The sequence below is a fragment of the Protopterus annectens genome, chromosome 6.part0 (genome assembly GCF_019279795.1).
Source record: "Protopterus annectens isolate FY-2018-M chromosome 6.part0, PAN1.0, whole genome shotgun sequence".
Lineage (NCBI taxonomy): Eukaryota > Metazoa > Chordata > Ceratodontiformes > Protopteridae > Protopterus > Protopterus annectens.
Window position 1 is genome coordinate 266,579,213 of NC_056737.1, and position 19,337 is coordinate 266,598,549.

General features: G+C 35.6%; 1 protein-coding gene across 1 annotated transcript in view; it reads left to right on the forward strand.

Moving 5' to 3' along the window:
• PLA2G4F (phospholipase A2 group IVF) overlaps window positions 1-19,337 on the forward strand; it is a 1,189,208-nt gene that overhangs the window by 969,638 nt on the left and 200,233 nt on the right. Inside the window, exon 17 of the mRNA XM_044074012.1 lies at window positions 7,859-8,053. Coding sequence (XP_043929947.1) covers window positions 7,859-8,053 — 195 coding nt within the window. The remainder of the gene's footprint in view (window positions 1-7,858; window positions 8,054-19,337) is intronic.

The following is a 19,337-nucleotide window of genomic DNA, read 5'->3' on the forward strand; positions in this document are numbered from 1 at the left end:
TCAAAAATTTCCTTTCATCGTATCATTTGTCCATAGAGTGCACAGACTGACATACAGATAGAAAATAGCTCTAAATTTCTTTTTGTTGTGGGTCATCAGACCTAAAACAAACTGTTATGTCTCTTGTATAGGATCGGAATAACTGTTTGAAACACATATCCATGACAAGGATACTTCTGCTTTGAGTGAATTGTATACACAAATTCTTCATTAATTCAAATGTCTCAACAGTCACATTAGACTATGAAATGTCAAAACTGGTTAATCTTCACTCATCAGTCAACATAAGAGAAAGTCTTCCAAAGCTCTGTGTGCAAGTACTGTAACCAAAGTCCTCAAAAAATACCTCAACAACAAGCACATTTGCTGATTCCCCCTCATCCATAACTGCTGTCTCAAATATTATTTCCACAGATTTTTTGCTCTGCTACAACTTAACAACTTACAGGATACCTCCTGCTCCATATCACTGGTCCCCCCCCCCCCCCCCCGACTGGCACATAAACAGGAAAAGACCGTATCTCCTTTATTTAACAAATCTTAACTATTTACAATATAAACTAAACAACTAAAATATTTACATTATTTACAATATTATACACATACGATTTACATTGACCTCATATCCACTTTTTTACATTCAAAACACGTTTATATCTGACCCCCAATCTACTTTCCACAACCACAATCTTATTTTTTAACAATTCTGACAAAATCCCATTTAGCATTATGTATAATTTTCACTCTTTTGTTCCAAATTATCCACATGAGATTAAATATTTTTATCAACTTTTTAGATAAACACTTAATCCTTATCTTTATATAAAAAAATCAGTCATATCCAAATTAACATTTTTCTATCCCTTAATTTTGTCTAAATAATTATTCTCATCTAAGTCCATAACACATCAATTCTTTTATAGTTTAAAAATACATGTTCAGCATTTTCTTCCTTATGGCAATTATTACATATTCTTTCACTTATTTTTTATATAGCATGTTTGCTTTGACTGGTAATTTCCATATCACCAGTCTCCACAAAAAAATCACTACATTCTACTCTCTTTAAATCTATGGTTTCTTGCTTTTATAACTCTGATTTTCATTTGCTCCAATTATTTCCATGGGTATACATAACAATATTTCACCATTACTTTTTATATCACTTTTTTCTTTCATCTTCTAAATTTTCTATACTTATTTTCCACATTACAATTTTCTCTTGATATGCTTTCATTTCTTCACTCATATAGTCTTTTCATAAAATCCCATATGTTTTATATTTGTTTTCCAGTAATTGACTTATCAAATTACCATTCTTTCTTTTAACCATTTAAGTATTTTATATAGATGTAGCAACATTTCAAATACCACTGGATTTATAAGTCCTAAACCACCATATTCTTTTGCTACATAAAGCACACCTCTTTTTACAGAATTAAGGCGAGATCCCCATATAAAGGAGAAGGTAGTATTAATAATAACTTTTTCAGTTAACAACAGCATACTAAACACACTAGCCATATATAACATATTTCCTAATGCAACATAGTTAAGAAAATAAACTTTTTCTTGAATGAAAGTTTAAAAGTCCTCCAAAAAGAACATACCTTTTAATTTTTTTCATAATATTTCTGAATTACAGTAATATAACATTTTGTTTTCCAAATGTGATACCTAATAACTTTACTTCTTTAGAATTAAATTCAGTACCCTAAATCCTACCTTCTTGCCCTAAACATTTACTTTTTTCTATGTTCAAACACATACCAATTTTATCTCAATACAAATTAAATTTGCTTATAGCTTATAACATAAACATAAACATAAACATTAAGGTGTCTACAAAATATCCCAACTAACAAGCTAAAACAAAGAGTAAAAAGGTATATGGATGTTTATGGATATCAGCTGGGTATGACACCCTGTGTTTCCAAAGGTCAAACATTCCTGTTATGCTTTGCTGATGATGTCATAAGAAGACAGAAACATGCATGTCCACAGCTAGAGGGGTTTGGCTTTAATGGCCTGAAATTGTCCATAAATAGACTTAAAAATAAAAGTAAAAGAAAAAAAGGCATGGTCATTCAGAATTACCCTTTAGCTGAAACACCTGGTATCCTAAAGGGATGATTTACATATATCCCATGGAGTCTCTGAGGCAAAAGGTTTAAAGTATCACATAGTTAGAAGTCTAGCTTTGCTATATTTTTCTTTTTGTGTTTTTTTTAACCAGTTGCTTATCTGTGTGACCTCTTTACTCTTTGTTTTTCATTTTTTTCCATACAAATTTAAAAATTCCACTACATTATTCCTTATATTTAATACATTCATTAAACCACTCATTTAATACTTCTTTGAAATACATCTTTTGACTTAATGTCATGTTCTTGTAAGTTGATATTCTAAGCCATCCAGACCTGCTGCAGTGTATATATTTACTTGTCTTAATATTATATCTAGTTCTTCTAATCTTATATTTTTTTTCCAAATCTATATTTCCTCCTGAGAGAAAGTTCTTACATTCCATTATATCCTTTGTTCTTTAATAATATATTTAAGTAAATTTCTTTTATATTCTACAATACACGTTATATCTCTTTAGTCTTTCTGTACTATCCTTTTTTTTTTGTCTATTAATTCTCTCATTATACTGTCTTCCTTAAGTAATTAAGGAGCTATTTCTTCTTGTTTAGCTTGTAGCAAATATCTTTGTTTATGCAACCATTTTTTTTTTAATTTTTTTTCTTGTTTCACTGCATATAACTCTTGCTCTTTCTTGAAATATTCATTTTCATTCCTTTATAAAATTTTAAGAACTTCTTCACTTAGCTTATTATACAATAACATTTTTATATTTCTTTTTAAAATACATCCACCATTCAAACCATTTTTATAGAACTGACACATACTTATGTGATCTTCCCATAATTCTAACTTTATTCTTTCAACCTCACCTACTCGCTGTACTTCATTAATTCTTTTCAGACTTCTTACTATCTTAACGTTACCAACTTTTTCTCTGTATTCTATCCAGATAGCTTTATGGTCTGAAAAAACTGTGTCTAATGTACCTTCACGTTTTATTTCACATCTTTCTTAAAGCAAAAAATAACCTGTCTGTGCTCTACATATTCCTCTACTATATGTCTATGAATTTTTCTTCCATAATCTTAACTTCCCACATCTCATCATTTCTATAACTTTTTTTACATCATTTTTTTATTTTTATTTCTCAAGTTACAACTGAAGTCTCCTACTATAATAACTTCCATATTAATGGCAATGTAATTCAATATTACATATATTTTCTTTCTTTACTAGTTGCATATGCATATAATGCAATTATTCTATAGACTTTCTCTCTCCATCTACATCAATAACCATAATCCTACCCATTAAAATAATAATATCATGTACCTTAACTGTCTTTTGCATAAGTATTGATATTCCTGAGCATACATCTTGACCTAAATTCCAGTATATCTCATTATCCCACAAACATTCTGTTTAAAATCTTTCTTCTTTCATTACAAATCTTGTATCTTCTAGTATAGTGATATCACTATTACATTTTTGCAGCAGTCTGTAACAGCTAGTCATCTAACTATGCTCTTAAAACTGTTAACATTCAGTGCTAATATCCTGCAATTACCATTATTTCTATTTAAAAAAATGTTGTAGGAAAAAGAGTAAAACCTTCATCATCTTCCTTTCTTTTCCTTTGTGTTTAATCCAGTATTTCTACTGTTTCTTCTTTAAAATGCTTCCACATATGACCTACCTTATTGTATCTATAACATTTTAACTCACATTTGTTTGCATCATGATCTTTAGTACAACATAAAAACATTTCCTTTTTCTACAATCAGAAATAAAATGATCTGTTTTTCCACAGCAGAAATAAGTTTTGGGTTGACACTAATGTAGTAACAACACATTCTTGACCATCTATATTTATGATACCACGGATATGAAACATTTTATTAGTTTCCATTTTTAGTACAATATTACAGTCCCTACCCCTAGTCCATAAACCACAATTGTTAAAAAAATAGAAATATCCAATACATCTTTATATTTGCTATTTAAATGTCTTTTCAAACTCACTTTTTCAATTTCTGTTCTAAACTGAACATGAATTTTCTTTAGTCTCTCTGAAAAAAATCTTTAACTACATAAGCATTCCACGGAGCACAGCCCTTCTTATATTCATATTGACTTAAAAATGTTTCCATTGCCTGACCATTTTAAAGAAAATTATATCACAAAAAGTTTCTTTGCTTATATGGATGAATGTATTTACCTCTGCTGGAGAAGTTCCTAAAGGTGAAATAACATTGTTCCATACTTCATATGTTTCTGTTTCTTCTTTAGAGAAAATCCCAATAATATAATTTCTTCATTGTTTTATAACAGTTTCTTTCCTGATGTTCCTTTTTATCTTTTTTCTTAACCATATCAGTATAAGTTTTTGTCTTACCATCTCCTGTTTTTTATATTAAAAGTACCTTTCATTTTGAATTTTGTGCATCCTTGCCACTCTCAGGTTCACTTTCCTCACATAATTTCTCTAATAAAACATCTTGCAACCCTCCCAACTCAAGGGTTGTAATAATACATCCCACAACATGCTGGTTCTCTTCCTGGAATAGCTGCTGCTGGAAAATATCTTCCGAATCTGAAAAAGGCTCACCCTGCCTTTTGTCTAACTTTGCACCCTTCCTCTGTTTCAAAAATATCCATAGAAGCCTTTACTATCTTCTTACCATCATCTCCAACCACTGAAACACCACTAGAAGCACATATAGCTTCTCTCTTGATTCTCCGACCTCAGACAAAGATATAGAAGTCTGCACTACCTTCTCTTCTCTGTCTTATCTCTCAACACATTTTTAAGCTGATTTGAAGGCTAGACTGCTTTCCTCTGCTCCAAATTGCCACCAAACTACTCTGGCAACTACATTGCTGTAACTCCTTGCTTCCCTGAGCTGTCACTGTGCCTGGAATGGAAGCAGGAAGTACAAGGACAAAACATGTCCTCCCGGCAACTCCAAAAACAGTATGGGAAATTCCCCAGTGCCCTGGTCAAATTTTCCCTTATCAGTATGAATGCCACCTTGGGTGTCGCCTGAAAAGAGACCTTTAACCTAGTGGGACTCACTGTAAATTCTACAAACAGTAAGGTAAATTATTTAGACATGAAAATAGACAGGCTGAGGGATGACATCATCACATCTATTTATAAGAAAAAAATCCAGGCAAACTAATATACACACAGGGCAAGCATGCATGACAACTATGTTTTTGAAGAGTTAGTTAAAAGTCAGCTCTTACCAGCCAGCCAGTTAAATACTGATGATAATAGATGTGAAGAACAAATAATGGCTATATTAAATGACTTTAAGGAAAGAGAATATGATGAAAGATTTTTAGAAATATCAAAACTGGACATTATGAAAGCAAGACAGACTAAAGCTAGATCATATTTTTCAGAGAAGAATAATATGAGTTCAGGAGAGGAAAATTAAGGTAATAGAAATGAGCATTTGCATTATATAACAACATACAATAGATGAACTAATGAAGTTAAAATATTGTATCAAAGAAGTGAGAAATGCTTTCAATGATGCCTGAAATTAGAAAAGTTATAGGAGATAAACCCAGTTTTGCATATAGGAACAGGTGAAATTTGAAAAAAGTGTTTGTGCTACAAAGAAATGGAAAGAAATGGAGAATAAGCCAATTAAGACAATAGGCACTTTTCCATGTTTTAATTGTGTCTGCTGTAAAGATATTTTAACAAATAATGAGTTATTTCATTCTATAGCTAAAAAAGTATAATTTTAGAGCATCTGCAACTTGCAATACAAATAATGCGATATATTTTGCTATGTGTACAAAAAGTTGTGCATTCTATATTGGTAAATCAACATGGGGACTAAAAGACCACACAGTAGAAGACAAATCTGATATTAGAAGAAAGGTAACCACTAATGCACTTGTGAAACATCTACAGGATATGGGGGTGGAACATGAGTTTAAGTTTAAGATTGTTAATGTTATATGTAACAATATAACCTGGGGTGATATAAATAATCAACTAGAGTGAGTATGAATGGATATTGAGACTTCAGGCAGACGTTAACCCAGGTATTAATGCAGCTGTTAGCCTGAAACTGGTTTTAAAGAAAAAGCAAATGGTTTTAAAAAAATGAGTTTATTCTGTTTGGTTTGCTATATGTATTTTATACATTAAATTCATTGTATGTATTTAGAACTGTATGTTTCTTTAAAAGGTTTTAATTAACTATGCGCAACAGTTAAGCTGTGTCATGTGATTTAATTTGAATATGCATAAAGGGAAGGGCTAATTTCATTATATTCTGTTATACACTGAAGAAAGGCATTAGCCTGAAAGCATTATGAAGAATTGAAATGTTGCTTTATTACAATACTTTTGAGCCAAGCATTTCCTTCTACTGGGGTTTTTCTTCTGCATTATTAATTGGTTTACCAGAAAATGTTTAGCTCCAAGTAAACAGTTGAACCAGAAAAAAATTGAAAAATGTAAGTTTGTGCAGCCAAATTCAGGGACATTGAATTGAGGTCCAAGATATCAGCAAATACACAACTGAGCCAGAAATAAACCAAGTAGTCAAGCTACAGTGCAAAAGTTCATGTCGTAAGGATATTGAACTGAAGTCTGTAAAACTACCGACTCTCTCTCTGAATATATTTATTTCTTATTTATTTATTTTACATTTGTTAACCGGGAAAGTCCAACTGGATACATATCCATTTTCAGTGGAGGCCCCGGGAGAAAAGCTCAGAAATACAAGAATAATTTAACAAATACAGTTAAAAATATAATACCAACAATTCAGATAATTAATACAAAGAAAGATTGAAGGAGATAATAAGTAGAGAGAAAATTAGGGAGTAAGTTTGGGTAGTAAGGTGTAGGGTGCAATATAATAACTGAGTAGAAATGCCAGTTGAAATGAGGAAGAGAAAAAAATAAAGCAATAAGCATAATAGAGAGGTAGCCTGAGGAGGGAGATTAACCTGGGCTAGAGCAGGAACATATCCAGTGGTTGGTGAAATAATTTTTTCCTGCAATCTTAAATTTTGTTAGAGAAAGTGAGAGAGAGAGAGAGAGAGAGACAGACAGCGAGAGAGAGAGAGACAGATAGAGAGAGAGAGAGTGAAAATTGTCCTCTATGTGATTTAATGTTCTTAATGTTGTGGTTAAAAGCTGGTGCTAATAACTCCAAACATACAAAAGATCATACACCTTAAACATGAATCAAAAGATCAAGAAAGGAAAAGAAAAAGCTTTTCTTAAGTCAAGGTGTAGGTTTAGGGTTGGGAGAAGGGGCAACATTAGGGTTAGAGTTAACACCAATTACTAAGATGGGTAGGGGGATGTGTCTGTCATGGTCTGATGAGTTACAGTTGAAGTCAGTCACTTACATGTCCGCAAGGCTTCAACAGTAGAACCAACTGATTTACTTTATGATTGCTTGTGACTGTGGACTTGCCATGGGCCTTTACTGATTGCAAAAGAAAAAAAATATTTTTGCCCTTAATATTTAATCTGTCAGGGATTGGTGCACTCATCATGGCACACAGTTTCACAGACTGAATGTGTGCCCATGGGTGCCCAGTGTAGCGCCTCCAGTGCCAATGACCCAGAAATGGATTGAGTATCTTGAGAATGGATGACTGAATAAATGACTGAATGTAATTTTCCTTCACTGCAGAATTCACACTTGAATTAACTGGATAACTCAACTGCATTATACTAGTTTATTCATTTATTGGGAAGAATTGTCATTATATTTTCCTTTTTTAGCTGATAATTTGAACCTTGGTTTACTGGAAAGTTGTGAACTTCATACACGACTGATTACTCCATCTACTGCATTTTCCCGGGCTTTGGAGGAAATTTTCAAGTCTCGTCTTACAGCAAGTGAAAATTTCAACTTCCTTCAGGGATTCTACTTGCACAGGAAGTACAAGAGGAATAGTGATTTTGTTGCCTGGAGAGGTAAGACATATTGAAAATAGTCTTTGAATTACATCCAGTGATGAGATCAGCACTGCCCACTGAATGTTATTAGTTTTGCTTGCTTGTCTCTATGAAATATAATGATCCCTGGATATAGATACAAAAAAGATAGACTCTGACTACACATGGTGCCACTTAGCCAACCTATTTTGCCCATGTCTGCTAGCTAATGTTATCTCACAGACTATGCCCGATATTTGAATTTGTAACATACATTGTTTATCTTACAACATGCATTCTCTTTTCTACAGCACTCTTGCTCTCCTTCCTTGCTGAGTTCTTCCACCTCAGCAGTTCCACTACTGTTGTCTACTAGGAATCTTTTGGTCCCATTCACCCTACTTTTGTTTTGTCACTACTTACTTAGAGCAGAAGTATACCAGTTTCTGCCTGTCTTACCTCTGTATAAAAACTTAATTTTCCTCTTTCCTAGTAGTTAACCTTCATTTGGTTTAGTTTCCCATTAACATTTTCCTTCTGATAGACAATAACCAGATAAAACAAAATTAAATATGTATTATCTATATTATTTGTGATTAATTTTATTTTAATTGCCATTACATGTCAGAATGATGATGTTTTATTTGAAACAAGTTCATTTGTTATGCATTTATACTTTGAAGTGTTACTTAAAATGACTGTGTGATCTTATAATGCATGCACTGCTAAATACAGCATTTTAATTATTATTTTTTAATTTATTAAGTTAACATAGTTACAATATATACACAGAAAGGAAGAAATTCATCATCACATATTTTATACAATGATGGGAATACACTGAATCATCAAGGTAATGTTATACAATTAAAACATTGAGAATCTTGGTATTTGAATAGCAACATTTCAATGTTATCCCAACACTAAAAGTCTTACTATGATTTATAGATCTTATTCTGATCACTTCATTTTCAGTTTTACATAGTATTGCTATTACATTTAAAAACTCTTTGAATGTAGGAACTGCATTTGATTTCCAGTTTCTGTAATAACTTTTCTAGCAACTGCCAAGAGAGCCCAAAACATTTTCTGTTATTTGGCTTTTACAGATACAGGAAGCGTAACATTCATTAGTATTACAGCTCTAGTTAAAGAACAACTATCAGACCATAACCTCTTGAAAACATACATATCTCTTCTCAATACTCATGTAATTGCTCACAATCCATAAACATCTGTCCAGACACTTTTTACATCTTTACTACTTCTCCAACAAACTGAAGAAGTAATTTTACTAAATTTAGAGATTTTATAGGGAGTAACAAACATTTGATGTATATATTTCTATAGAAAAACTTTTCAGTATAAACTTAAAGTATTTTGGCTAACTGATTTAAGTAACAAAGGTTTATTCTTACCATTTGTTGAGTCATTCAATCCATTATTATCTAAAAAGTTTCAAAATTCTGCAATGATAATTGACTTACATCGCCTTGACAAGCTTCCTTTGAATGTCAATCTACCTTCAAGAATAGCATTCATATATTCATATAATGGGGGAATAGTGTTCTGTTCCTCTTCACTCATATTATCCACAAATTCATTTAATTTCTTACTGATGGATAATATTAACTGGTAAGGACATTCATACAACTTACATTCTTTCGTTAAATATTGTGGAAAGTTAACGTTTCCTTTTTTAAAGCAATTAGACCACAATACTAATCCAATCTTTTTTAGTAAATGCATTTTAACATTGTTCTGAGTTTCCTTATATATAAAGGTATGTGCAATGGGAAAGCACAAAAATTTTCATTTTTAAAAACATATTTCTTCAGTGTTTTGAGAACTGATTTTATATATGCAGTCTAAAGATTGAAATGAATTCCCTTCTAAGGTAAATTTTGTTAACCAGGTGAAAGGATAATTGCATAGTTCTGGTTTATCATCCTTAATAAACTTGTAAGAATTTAGAATAATCTTCTCCTGGATGGTTTTCCATTGACTAATGTAAGTTGAGTCTATCCAGAGTGTAATACAGTTAAAACTTGCAGCAACAGAATAAAACTCGACATCTCGGAAGCTAATACCGCCATACTTCTATAATTGTATATGATTTCTATAAGCAATTCTCAGCTTTTTAGGATATCATAGTATGAAGTTAATGGTTTTTCCATTTTCTTTAAATGTTTAGTTTTTGGTAATATAATCATTTTAATAAGTCCTAACCTATCCTGAATAGTAAAGAAACATTCATTCCATTTTTAAGAAGTAACACTTCTTCAATCACTTTTTAATTCTTTCATACTTTAGAAAATAGAATCCTTGTTATTGACTGTGTAATTTGTCATGTAGTTTTACTCTAACATATTGCTGTGTGTGATTGCCTTTGGTCAGGCTGATGGCAAATTGGTTTGGATCAGTTCAATTTTCTGACAAAAATTTAATCTTAAATTCCCTTGTGTCTCTCCCTTATACCTTCTTGAATATCATCAAATGTTTTATTTCCATCATCTCATCATGGTAATTGTGGGGCTCCCAAAAAATTTGCAAGCAGTTCTGTGAAAAATGGGCTCATATCTTTTCCCTGTTCCTCCCACATTTTAGTTTGAATACAGGGCTCCTTGTTTCACTAAATAATTTTCTTTGTAAAAAGTTTTCTGACTGTGACTTTTTATTTACTTTTACTTTTTGGCACTTATACTTATGACAACCATAGAATCTCTCTGCAGTTGTCCATGGCTGCAATCAACTGCACAGGTAGGCTGTTGCCTAGATAAAGCGAGCAAGATCCAGCACTTACCTAGAGATGTGCCGGGGGTGGGACAGTGGGGGTGGATTACCATCCATTGGTAGAGGAATGAACAATGTAATGAAATATGTAAGACATGTATCAAGCAGTGCCAGTGGCACAACAAGTACAATTTTCATGCTGAAGACTGTGGGTTCAGTTCCTCCACCAGGTAGATTGATTTCTGATGATGCAGTGCAGGACAAGGGATATGCTTCTCTCCTAAGTGTGCTGTGCTTTGGGTGAGACATTTAACTGAGGCCCATCTGCTTAAGTTGCTGGTAGCTCAGGTAGATATAAAAGATCCCATGGTACCTATTTAAAAGAATAGGGGAATTTCACCATCGTTTTGGCCAAATTTTCCCTAGTAGTCTGAATACCATGTCAGGTCTTCCGTGAAAAGAGGTTACTAGCGTTGTGGGACTAACCCAGTCAACAAAGGATAAATAAAATAAATTAAAAGTTATGGGGCAGTCATAGTGCAGAATGCAGTGGAGCTTTGGATTTTGCCCTAGATATTTTCCCAGTGCCAAATGAAATTTCTTATCATGTCATCACTTATTTCTGGCATACCCTGCACTCAGCTACACTAAGTGTTACCCTCTGCTATGCACGGCAGTCCCCTGTGCCAGGAATGTGTGGTAGACCTTACAGTCATCTTACACTGTGTTACCTGATGCCATTCAGGTGAATCCCTTGCCCCATCAATAAGTGGATACCCAGCACCAAGTCTTCATTAGGTGATATATAATACTAGGCACAGGAATTTAGTGTTGCTGAAAAAGCATGTTCGTCTACAGACACTTGATCTAGCTCCCCATGCAAAATCATATTACAGAGCTAAGCTCAATATTCATATCTACACCACTTTAGCCAAACACTTTGCCTCCATATCAACAAAAAACTGGCATATAATTGAATGCTATTATGATACAGTTTCTTCCATTCCACTTTGTTACATATATAATAAGGACTATCAATCTGTTCTTATCAGAATGTAACACTGATCGTATACCATTCTCACATCTTTATATGGGCTGCCATGAATGCTGATTCCAGAATGAGATGAAATGCTTGATATATAATCTCACCAGAAATGAATATATGACTATCACAGCCTATCTCTTTCTCCCACTTACATCCCACTTGCATCCAAGTAACTTTCTTTTACTATGTAGACACCCCACCATTAGGCAACAAGATAGTGTTCTGGGATGTCTGGTAATATAGCCCAAAGAAGAAAGGTTCTGAGCTACTAATGAACTTTATGCTGCAGTCCTGGACTTCAGTCTGTTAGACACCACTTGCCTGTTATGTGACTGAGACCATGTAAGCTATTCAGAACACTCAGTTCATTTCAATCCACTATATTTACCAAGCCTAAGCTTAGGCCCGTAACAAATACATTTACTGTTATATTCTAATATTAAAAAAGCATATATATATATATATAGAGAGAGAGAGAGAGAGAGAGAGAGTTAGAGTTGTCTGCATAGGGAATTACACTGAAAAATCATAAGACTATCAATATGTTGATCATTGAGAAGCGGCTTTAATTATGGAAATGCTCTGCAGGAGTAAAAACTATTTTAGGGACCTCTTGAACACCATAGGGCAAGGCACCAGCCTCATCCAGTAGGATAGTGAATTCCACAATAAACAAAGGAATTTAAAGGTGACTGCACCAGTCAATGCATTGGAATCTCAAACAGACATCTGTAGGATGAGTGGAGTAGCCAACATGGTTGATCTGGTATTTGAAACTCATTTTATATGTATGAGATACATCCCCAGCAGGGCTCAATATGTGAGATCCAGTACTTTAAATAAAGTTCAAAACTTTACTGGCAAGCAGTGCAGATGAAGCAAAACATTACGTCATATTTACAAAGTGTAAATTGGATGCAAGAAGTCTAGCCACTGCATTCTACATCTCTGGCATGTGAACCCTAGTCACTCCAATGAAGTGCCAGGTAAAGAGCAATGCAATAGACTAAACATGCAAAACCACTGCATACAGTACCACAGAGAGATCTTCAGGTGCAATAAGGTATTTGTGTAAAAATATCTTATAGACAACATAATTTAACTGTAGCTGAAACCTAGTCTAGAAATGTCACTCAATTAACCAAAATAAAGTTTATGTTTTGTACCTTTGAAAACAAAAACACAAACAGATAAATTAGATAATTATTTGGGTAAGCTATGGAACATTAGAAGATCTCAAGCTGGCATGAATGTTCATGGTGTTGGTCCTTTATGGGTTTATCAGAAAATGAATACTTCTCATCCAGTTTTGGGTAGCTTACTAACTTCCTTCAAGCAACATCGAGTAATATATACACTGCTGAGAAAAGGCAAGATGTAACCAAGTATAATAAAATTGATACTTTAACTCTTCCCTCAAATAACATCAACAGGTTGAAGCATTTTCAGCAAGAATATTGTGGAGTGAAGAACAGAACCTTATGGAACCCCAAGACAAACAGGGAGGCTTCCTGAAGAACTAATAGCCCACAATACACTTACAAACCTTTGGCTAAGAAGATTTTTTGGCCCACAGTGTAACAGTCCAAAGTAGGTTCACAAACATGTTAAGATTCCTTGGCTCACATTGCAAAATTCAGCTGAGAAACTGAAGAGATCCAGTGTATGAATATGAACATCAATCTCTGGACAAAAGATTATTCAATGCAGTCTCACTGCTATGTGTCCCAAAATGGGACTAAAATGGATCTAAGGTTTCAAAGACAGTTAAGTGCGATTCAGGTTGTGCTGCTATCATTTATAAAGAGAAGGCCAGAGAATGAGCAGTAGTTTTCAAACTTGCTCAGGTTTAAGGACTTTTTCTCGAATATGTAGGTAATTCAGATCTTTTTTAGAGCAGACTGGAAAAAAATAATTAGAAAGTGAGCCATTCCATGGCCCAGACTTCAGTATAGCTCCTACAGTCTGTGAGATCATGGCCATTCCGTAGCTCAAACCAGAACATTTCTCCTACAGTCCCTGACATCAAGGACATTTCCTAGCTTATGAGCACCTGTAATGACAGGCTACATGAGGAATGGGGCAGCCTAATCCAGCTTGCCAGTGGCAGAATTATTATATGTAGTCACAGTTCCACCAGTATTATAACTGTGAGCATCAACATCACCTAGGAGATGCTACTGCACAGGCATGACATCATCAGTGTTGATATTACTCAGATTCTTGCTCTTGACCATCTCACAACTGAGTGACTCACAAAGGGGAAGTTTTGCACTGAAGATGAATAAGTAGTGGTCTGATCAAGAAAATGGTTTCAGCACCTTCTGTGAGGTAACCATGCCTAGCTGAAAAAAACAACTCAGGTGAATGACCTTTCTTGTATGATTTTAAATAATAATCACTTAAACAAACACCAAACATTCCACAGTAGAATAAAGGCCCTGAGTTTTTGACGAGACTATTGAACTCCTGTAGGAAATTCCTTACCTGTCTGGGTAGGTAGCTCATATGGAGTAAAACATACTTTATTCCTGCCCACATGGCACATCCAAATGAGCTGGAGGTTCCTCTGCAAATCTAAACATACAGAGCAGAGCCAGATCATGGTAAATTGGAGCCCTAAGAGGAGTAGTGGAGCAAGGCTCCCTAATGTACTAATATCTCTTAATTTGGCCATTTCTCTCCAACTGCCATAAAATAATGTTTGTGTCTGTCAGTGTAGATTCATAGGTTCCTAAGAAGTATATGGTCAAAGGAGATGATTGAAAAGCTCAGATATATTGCCCAGTAGTGGTGGGAGACTAGCAATGCCCCTGATTAAGTAGACTTTCTCTGTATATCCATGGTGAAAGTTTGCAATCACCCATCCTGCCTTCAAGACTGGTTTTAAAGGTTGCTAGGAAAGTATGCTACTTGATATGTAAGGGCAGCCAAGCCTATTCCAGAAATAGGAAGTATATTGGGTTAGGTACTGCTAATGTCATCTGGAGGTACGAATATGGTAGTTTAGGTTTAGGTTTCTAGAATGTGTGTTTGCTTTACAAATAGCTTTAGTTCGGTGTACATGATATCATGCTCTTTACATTTACACTAATTACAGACCTTTGGATTTAATTTAGAAGTTTTATTTCAGATGTTTTCCTAACCTCACCTATCCAGGACATTCCACATGGCTCCTGTCTTTTTCTTATTATTCTTATTCTTCTTCTTCCTCCTCTTCCACCAGCTGTCACCAGAGTGGATCATCTGTTTCCATTTCTTCCTGTCCTCTGAATCTTGCTCTGTCACACCAACCACCTGCATGTCCTCTCTTACCACATCCATAAACCTTATCTTAGACCTTCCTCTTTTCCTCTTACCTAGCAGCTCCACCCTTAGCATCCTTTTCCCAGTAGACCCAACATCCCTCCTCAGCACATGTCCAAACCAATGCAATCTCGCCTCTCTTGCTTTATCACCAAACCTGAGCTGACCCTCTAATATACTGATTCCTAATCCTGTCCATCCTTGTCACACCCAATGCAAATCTTAACATCTTTAACTCTGCCACCTCCAGCTCTGACTCCTTCCTTTTTGTTGGTGCCACCATCTCCAACCCATATAACATAGCTGGTCTCACTACCCTCTTGTATACCTTCCCTTTTACTCTTACTGATACCCGTCTGTCACAAATCACTCCTGACACTGTTCTCCACCCACTCCACCCTGCCTGTATTCTCTTCCTCATGTCTCTTCCACACTCATCATTACTCTGAACTGTTGATCCCAAGTATTTAAACTCATTCACTTTCACCAACTCTACTCCCTGCATCCTCACCATTCCTCTATTCTCTCTCTCATTCACACACATATATTCTGTCTTAGTCCTGCTGACCTTCATTCCTCTCCTCTCCTGTTTAGAGCATATCTGCACCTTTCCAGGGTCTCCTCCACCTGTTCCCTACTCTCACTACAAATCACAATGTCATCTGGAAACATCATAGTCCATGGGAACTAATGCCTGATCTCGTCTGTCAACCTGTCCATCACCATTGCAAATAAGAAAGGGCTCAGAGCTGCTCCTTGATGTAATCCCACCACCATCCTGAACACATCCATCACTCCTACCGCAGACCTCACCACTATCACACTACCCTCATACATATCCCGTACCACTCTTACATACTTCTCAGCCACTCCTGATTTCCTCATACAATACCACAACTCCTCGCTAGGCACCCTGTCATATGCTTTCTCCAAGTCCACAAAGACACAATACAACTCCTTCTGACCTTCTCTATACTTCTCCATCAGCAGTCTCAGAGCAAACATTGCATCTGCAGTGCTCCTTCCCGGCATGAAATCATACTGCTGCTCACTAATCATCACCTCCCTTCTTAACCTAGCTTCCACTACTCTTTCCCATAACTTCATGCTGTGATTGATCAGTTTTATCCCTCTATAATTACTACAGCTCTGCACATCACCCTTATTCTTAAAAACTCAGTACCAAAACACTTCTTCTCCACTCCTCCGGCATCCTCTCAATTTCCAAGATTTCATTAAAAATCTGGTTAAAAACTCCACTGCATCTCTCCTAAACACCTCCATGTTTTCACAGGTATGTCATCTGGACCGACAGCCTTTCCATTCTTCATCCTCTTCATAGCTGTCCTTACTTCCTCCATGCTAACCCATTGCACTTCCTGATTCACAATCCCCACATTATCTAACCTTCTTTCTCTCTCATTCTCTTCATTCATCAGCCCCTCAAAGTATTCTTTCTATCTGCTCAACACATTCTACTCACTTGTAAGTATGTTTCCCTCATTAGCCTTTATCACCCTTACCTGCTGCACATCTTTCCCAGCTCGGTCCCACTGTCTAGCCAATTGGTACAGGTCCTTTTCTCCTTTCTTAGTGTCCAACATTTCATACAACTCTCCATACACATTATCCCTAGCCTTTGCCACCTCTCTCTTTGCTGTACACCTCATCTCTTTTTTCATCTCTCTGACAATCCCACTTATTTTTCATCAACCTCTTTCTCTGTATACTCTCCTGTACTTCCTTGTTCCACTACATACATGGTTCCTGTACCCCTCTTTAAAAAACAGGTGGCAGGGAAAGGGCCAGTTGCACATCCCAAGGAGTGGCCTATATGTTTGTCCCTCCCAGAGGCAGCTTGCTGACTCCCGGTTGCGGACTAGTCAGGGGGTAGGAGGGCTGGGAGAAGGAAGAGACATGCATACTCCCATATACTTTCTTGTTTCCTCTATTTCACATTAAAGAACTCTGCATTGGAAGGCAATGCACACCATTCTGGCCATTACAGTGAGGTAATACACCCAGCCACTGCTGGACATTACCACTGCTGTAGCCCCCCATCCCTTCATGAGAATGAATGAGCAGGTATCAGTTACTCCTACTCAGGATTCCCTCCCCTTCTCATAACTTTGGATGACCAACCCACTAATCATCTGGGCTGTAGTCAGGGCTTAATCCTTCTGTGCCATGGAGCCGGGTAAAATTTTTATTTGAAATTTGAACAGAAAAATTACTAACTGTATAAATTCCTCATTGTGAAAAGTTTCAAAATGAGACAAAGTAAATTTCATTCTCTTGAACCTTCTATTTATTTGAAGTTATCTGACAAGCTGTTAAACAGAAGGAATGTCTGTTAACCAACCATTTAATGTCCTGCTTGCCTGGACCACGACAGTCGTGTGCATGCAGTTACAAGATGTATCATACAGTTACACATTCCTCAATGGGCAGAAGATTCTCATAATGGTAGTGCTGTTTTGAAGTATTCTCACCCAGAAAAGTTTTAAAATGATTTGAAGTGAGATGGCACATTTTAGTAATTTTCACATTTTAGGACTGTACTTTCAAGTCTTGCAATACTGACTTTTAAATATGAGATCATCCTATAAAAATTGTCATCACTCAGAAGTTAAACACAGAAAATTAAAACAGGTCATACCACCCCAAACAGATGTCCTGCAGTGTACTTCTGTAGACTTTAATATTGAAACCAAACCAAATACGAAGGGAACAAGAAACTGCCGCTGTACTTGGACTCATGCCTCCCTTAACTATAAGATTATATAATTTTCTATTTCAGCAGTTGCAGGCCCTGCTAGACAAAGCAGGACAAAAGGAATTGGTGTTGATAATGGGTGACCTAAATGCACGTCAGGAAAAGCAGAACAAGATATGAGGACTGCCTAGGTCTACATGGGTGGGGCAACAAAAATAAAGGAGAAGAGCTTATTCTAGATTTCTGTATAGCAAATGGCTTGATAGTAGCCAACACATGGTTCAGAAAGAATGACAGTCACAAGATCACATACAAGAGTGTACAGAATGCAACTCGGGTACACTTCATCCTAGTAAGGATAGGGCACTGGGGTAGAATCAGTGGTTGAAAAGTCATCCCCAGTGAAACAGTTGGCCCACAGAATAAACCACTTGTTGCTAAAATCAGCTGCAAGCAGTGATCAGAGAAGGCTCTAAGATCAAATGAGACCTGAAACCTGGAAGCTGATTGAGGAGAAAGTACAAAAGTTCAGGGAATTACTCAGGGCACTAGCACCCCAGAAGAGGAGGAAATAAGTGGAGTTGAAGTAGAATGAAAGCACCTCAAAACAGCAAGTGTGGGGACTGTAGAACATAAAAGGCTGAGCTAGGTATGGAAATAAGGTACATAAGGAAAACTGGTAGTGGAATGGAGACGTCGAGGAAGTCATCAAAAGAAAGAAGGAGTGCAGGAAAAAGTAGGAGATAGGAACGACAGACCAGCATAAAGCATAAATACTCATATTTATTTCACACAAATGTGCACTAGCCATCCCTTAATAGCAGACTTAAGATGGGCAAATGAAGAGGATAAATTCCCATAGCACAGCTGGCCACTGCCCTCCCCAAAAAAAATTTAGTTTCACACAAATGCATACTAGCCATTCTTTAAAATAATATGAAAAGGACAAAGTTAATTTCACCTTCCCCAAAAGCATAAATATTCATATTTATTCACTCAAATGTACCTTATGGGTGGAATTTAAAACATAAAGTAAAAAGGACAAGTTACATTCATCCACAGCATAGCTGGCCAGTGGCCACCCCCTCCCCAAAAAGCATAAAAATAATCCAATATACTGTATTAGCACAAATATTAACTTGCCAGCCTTAATGGAAGAATTTAAGCTGAGCAAGTGAAGGGGCAAGTTACTTTAATCCATAGCCCAACAGGCTACAGTTTGCCCAACCAAAAGAAAAAGAGGGCAGAACATTACAATAAAAAAATAAATATCCAGGTTTAAAATATTTAAACAAATGACATAATTCCTATCCTGACTAATTCGGTCCTTATGAGTATTGTCCATTATAAGGCATGCAATGACAAAAACAGCTGTTTGAGGATGATGTAACTGCTACCCCAGAAAATATCTGACTGATCAGAGGTTATTAAAGCTTTAACATACTTTGTAGCCCATTGAATATTCCATTGTCTCTCGTTGTTATGAGACTGTAGAACTTGGAGATCTATTAAAAAACTTCATA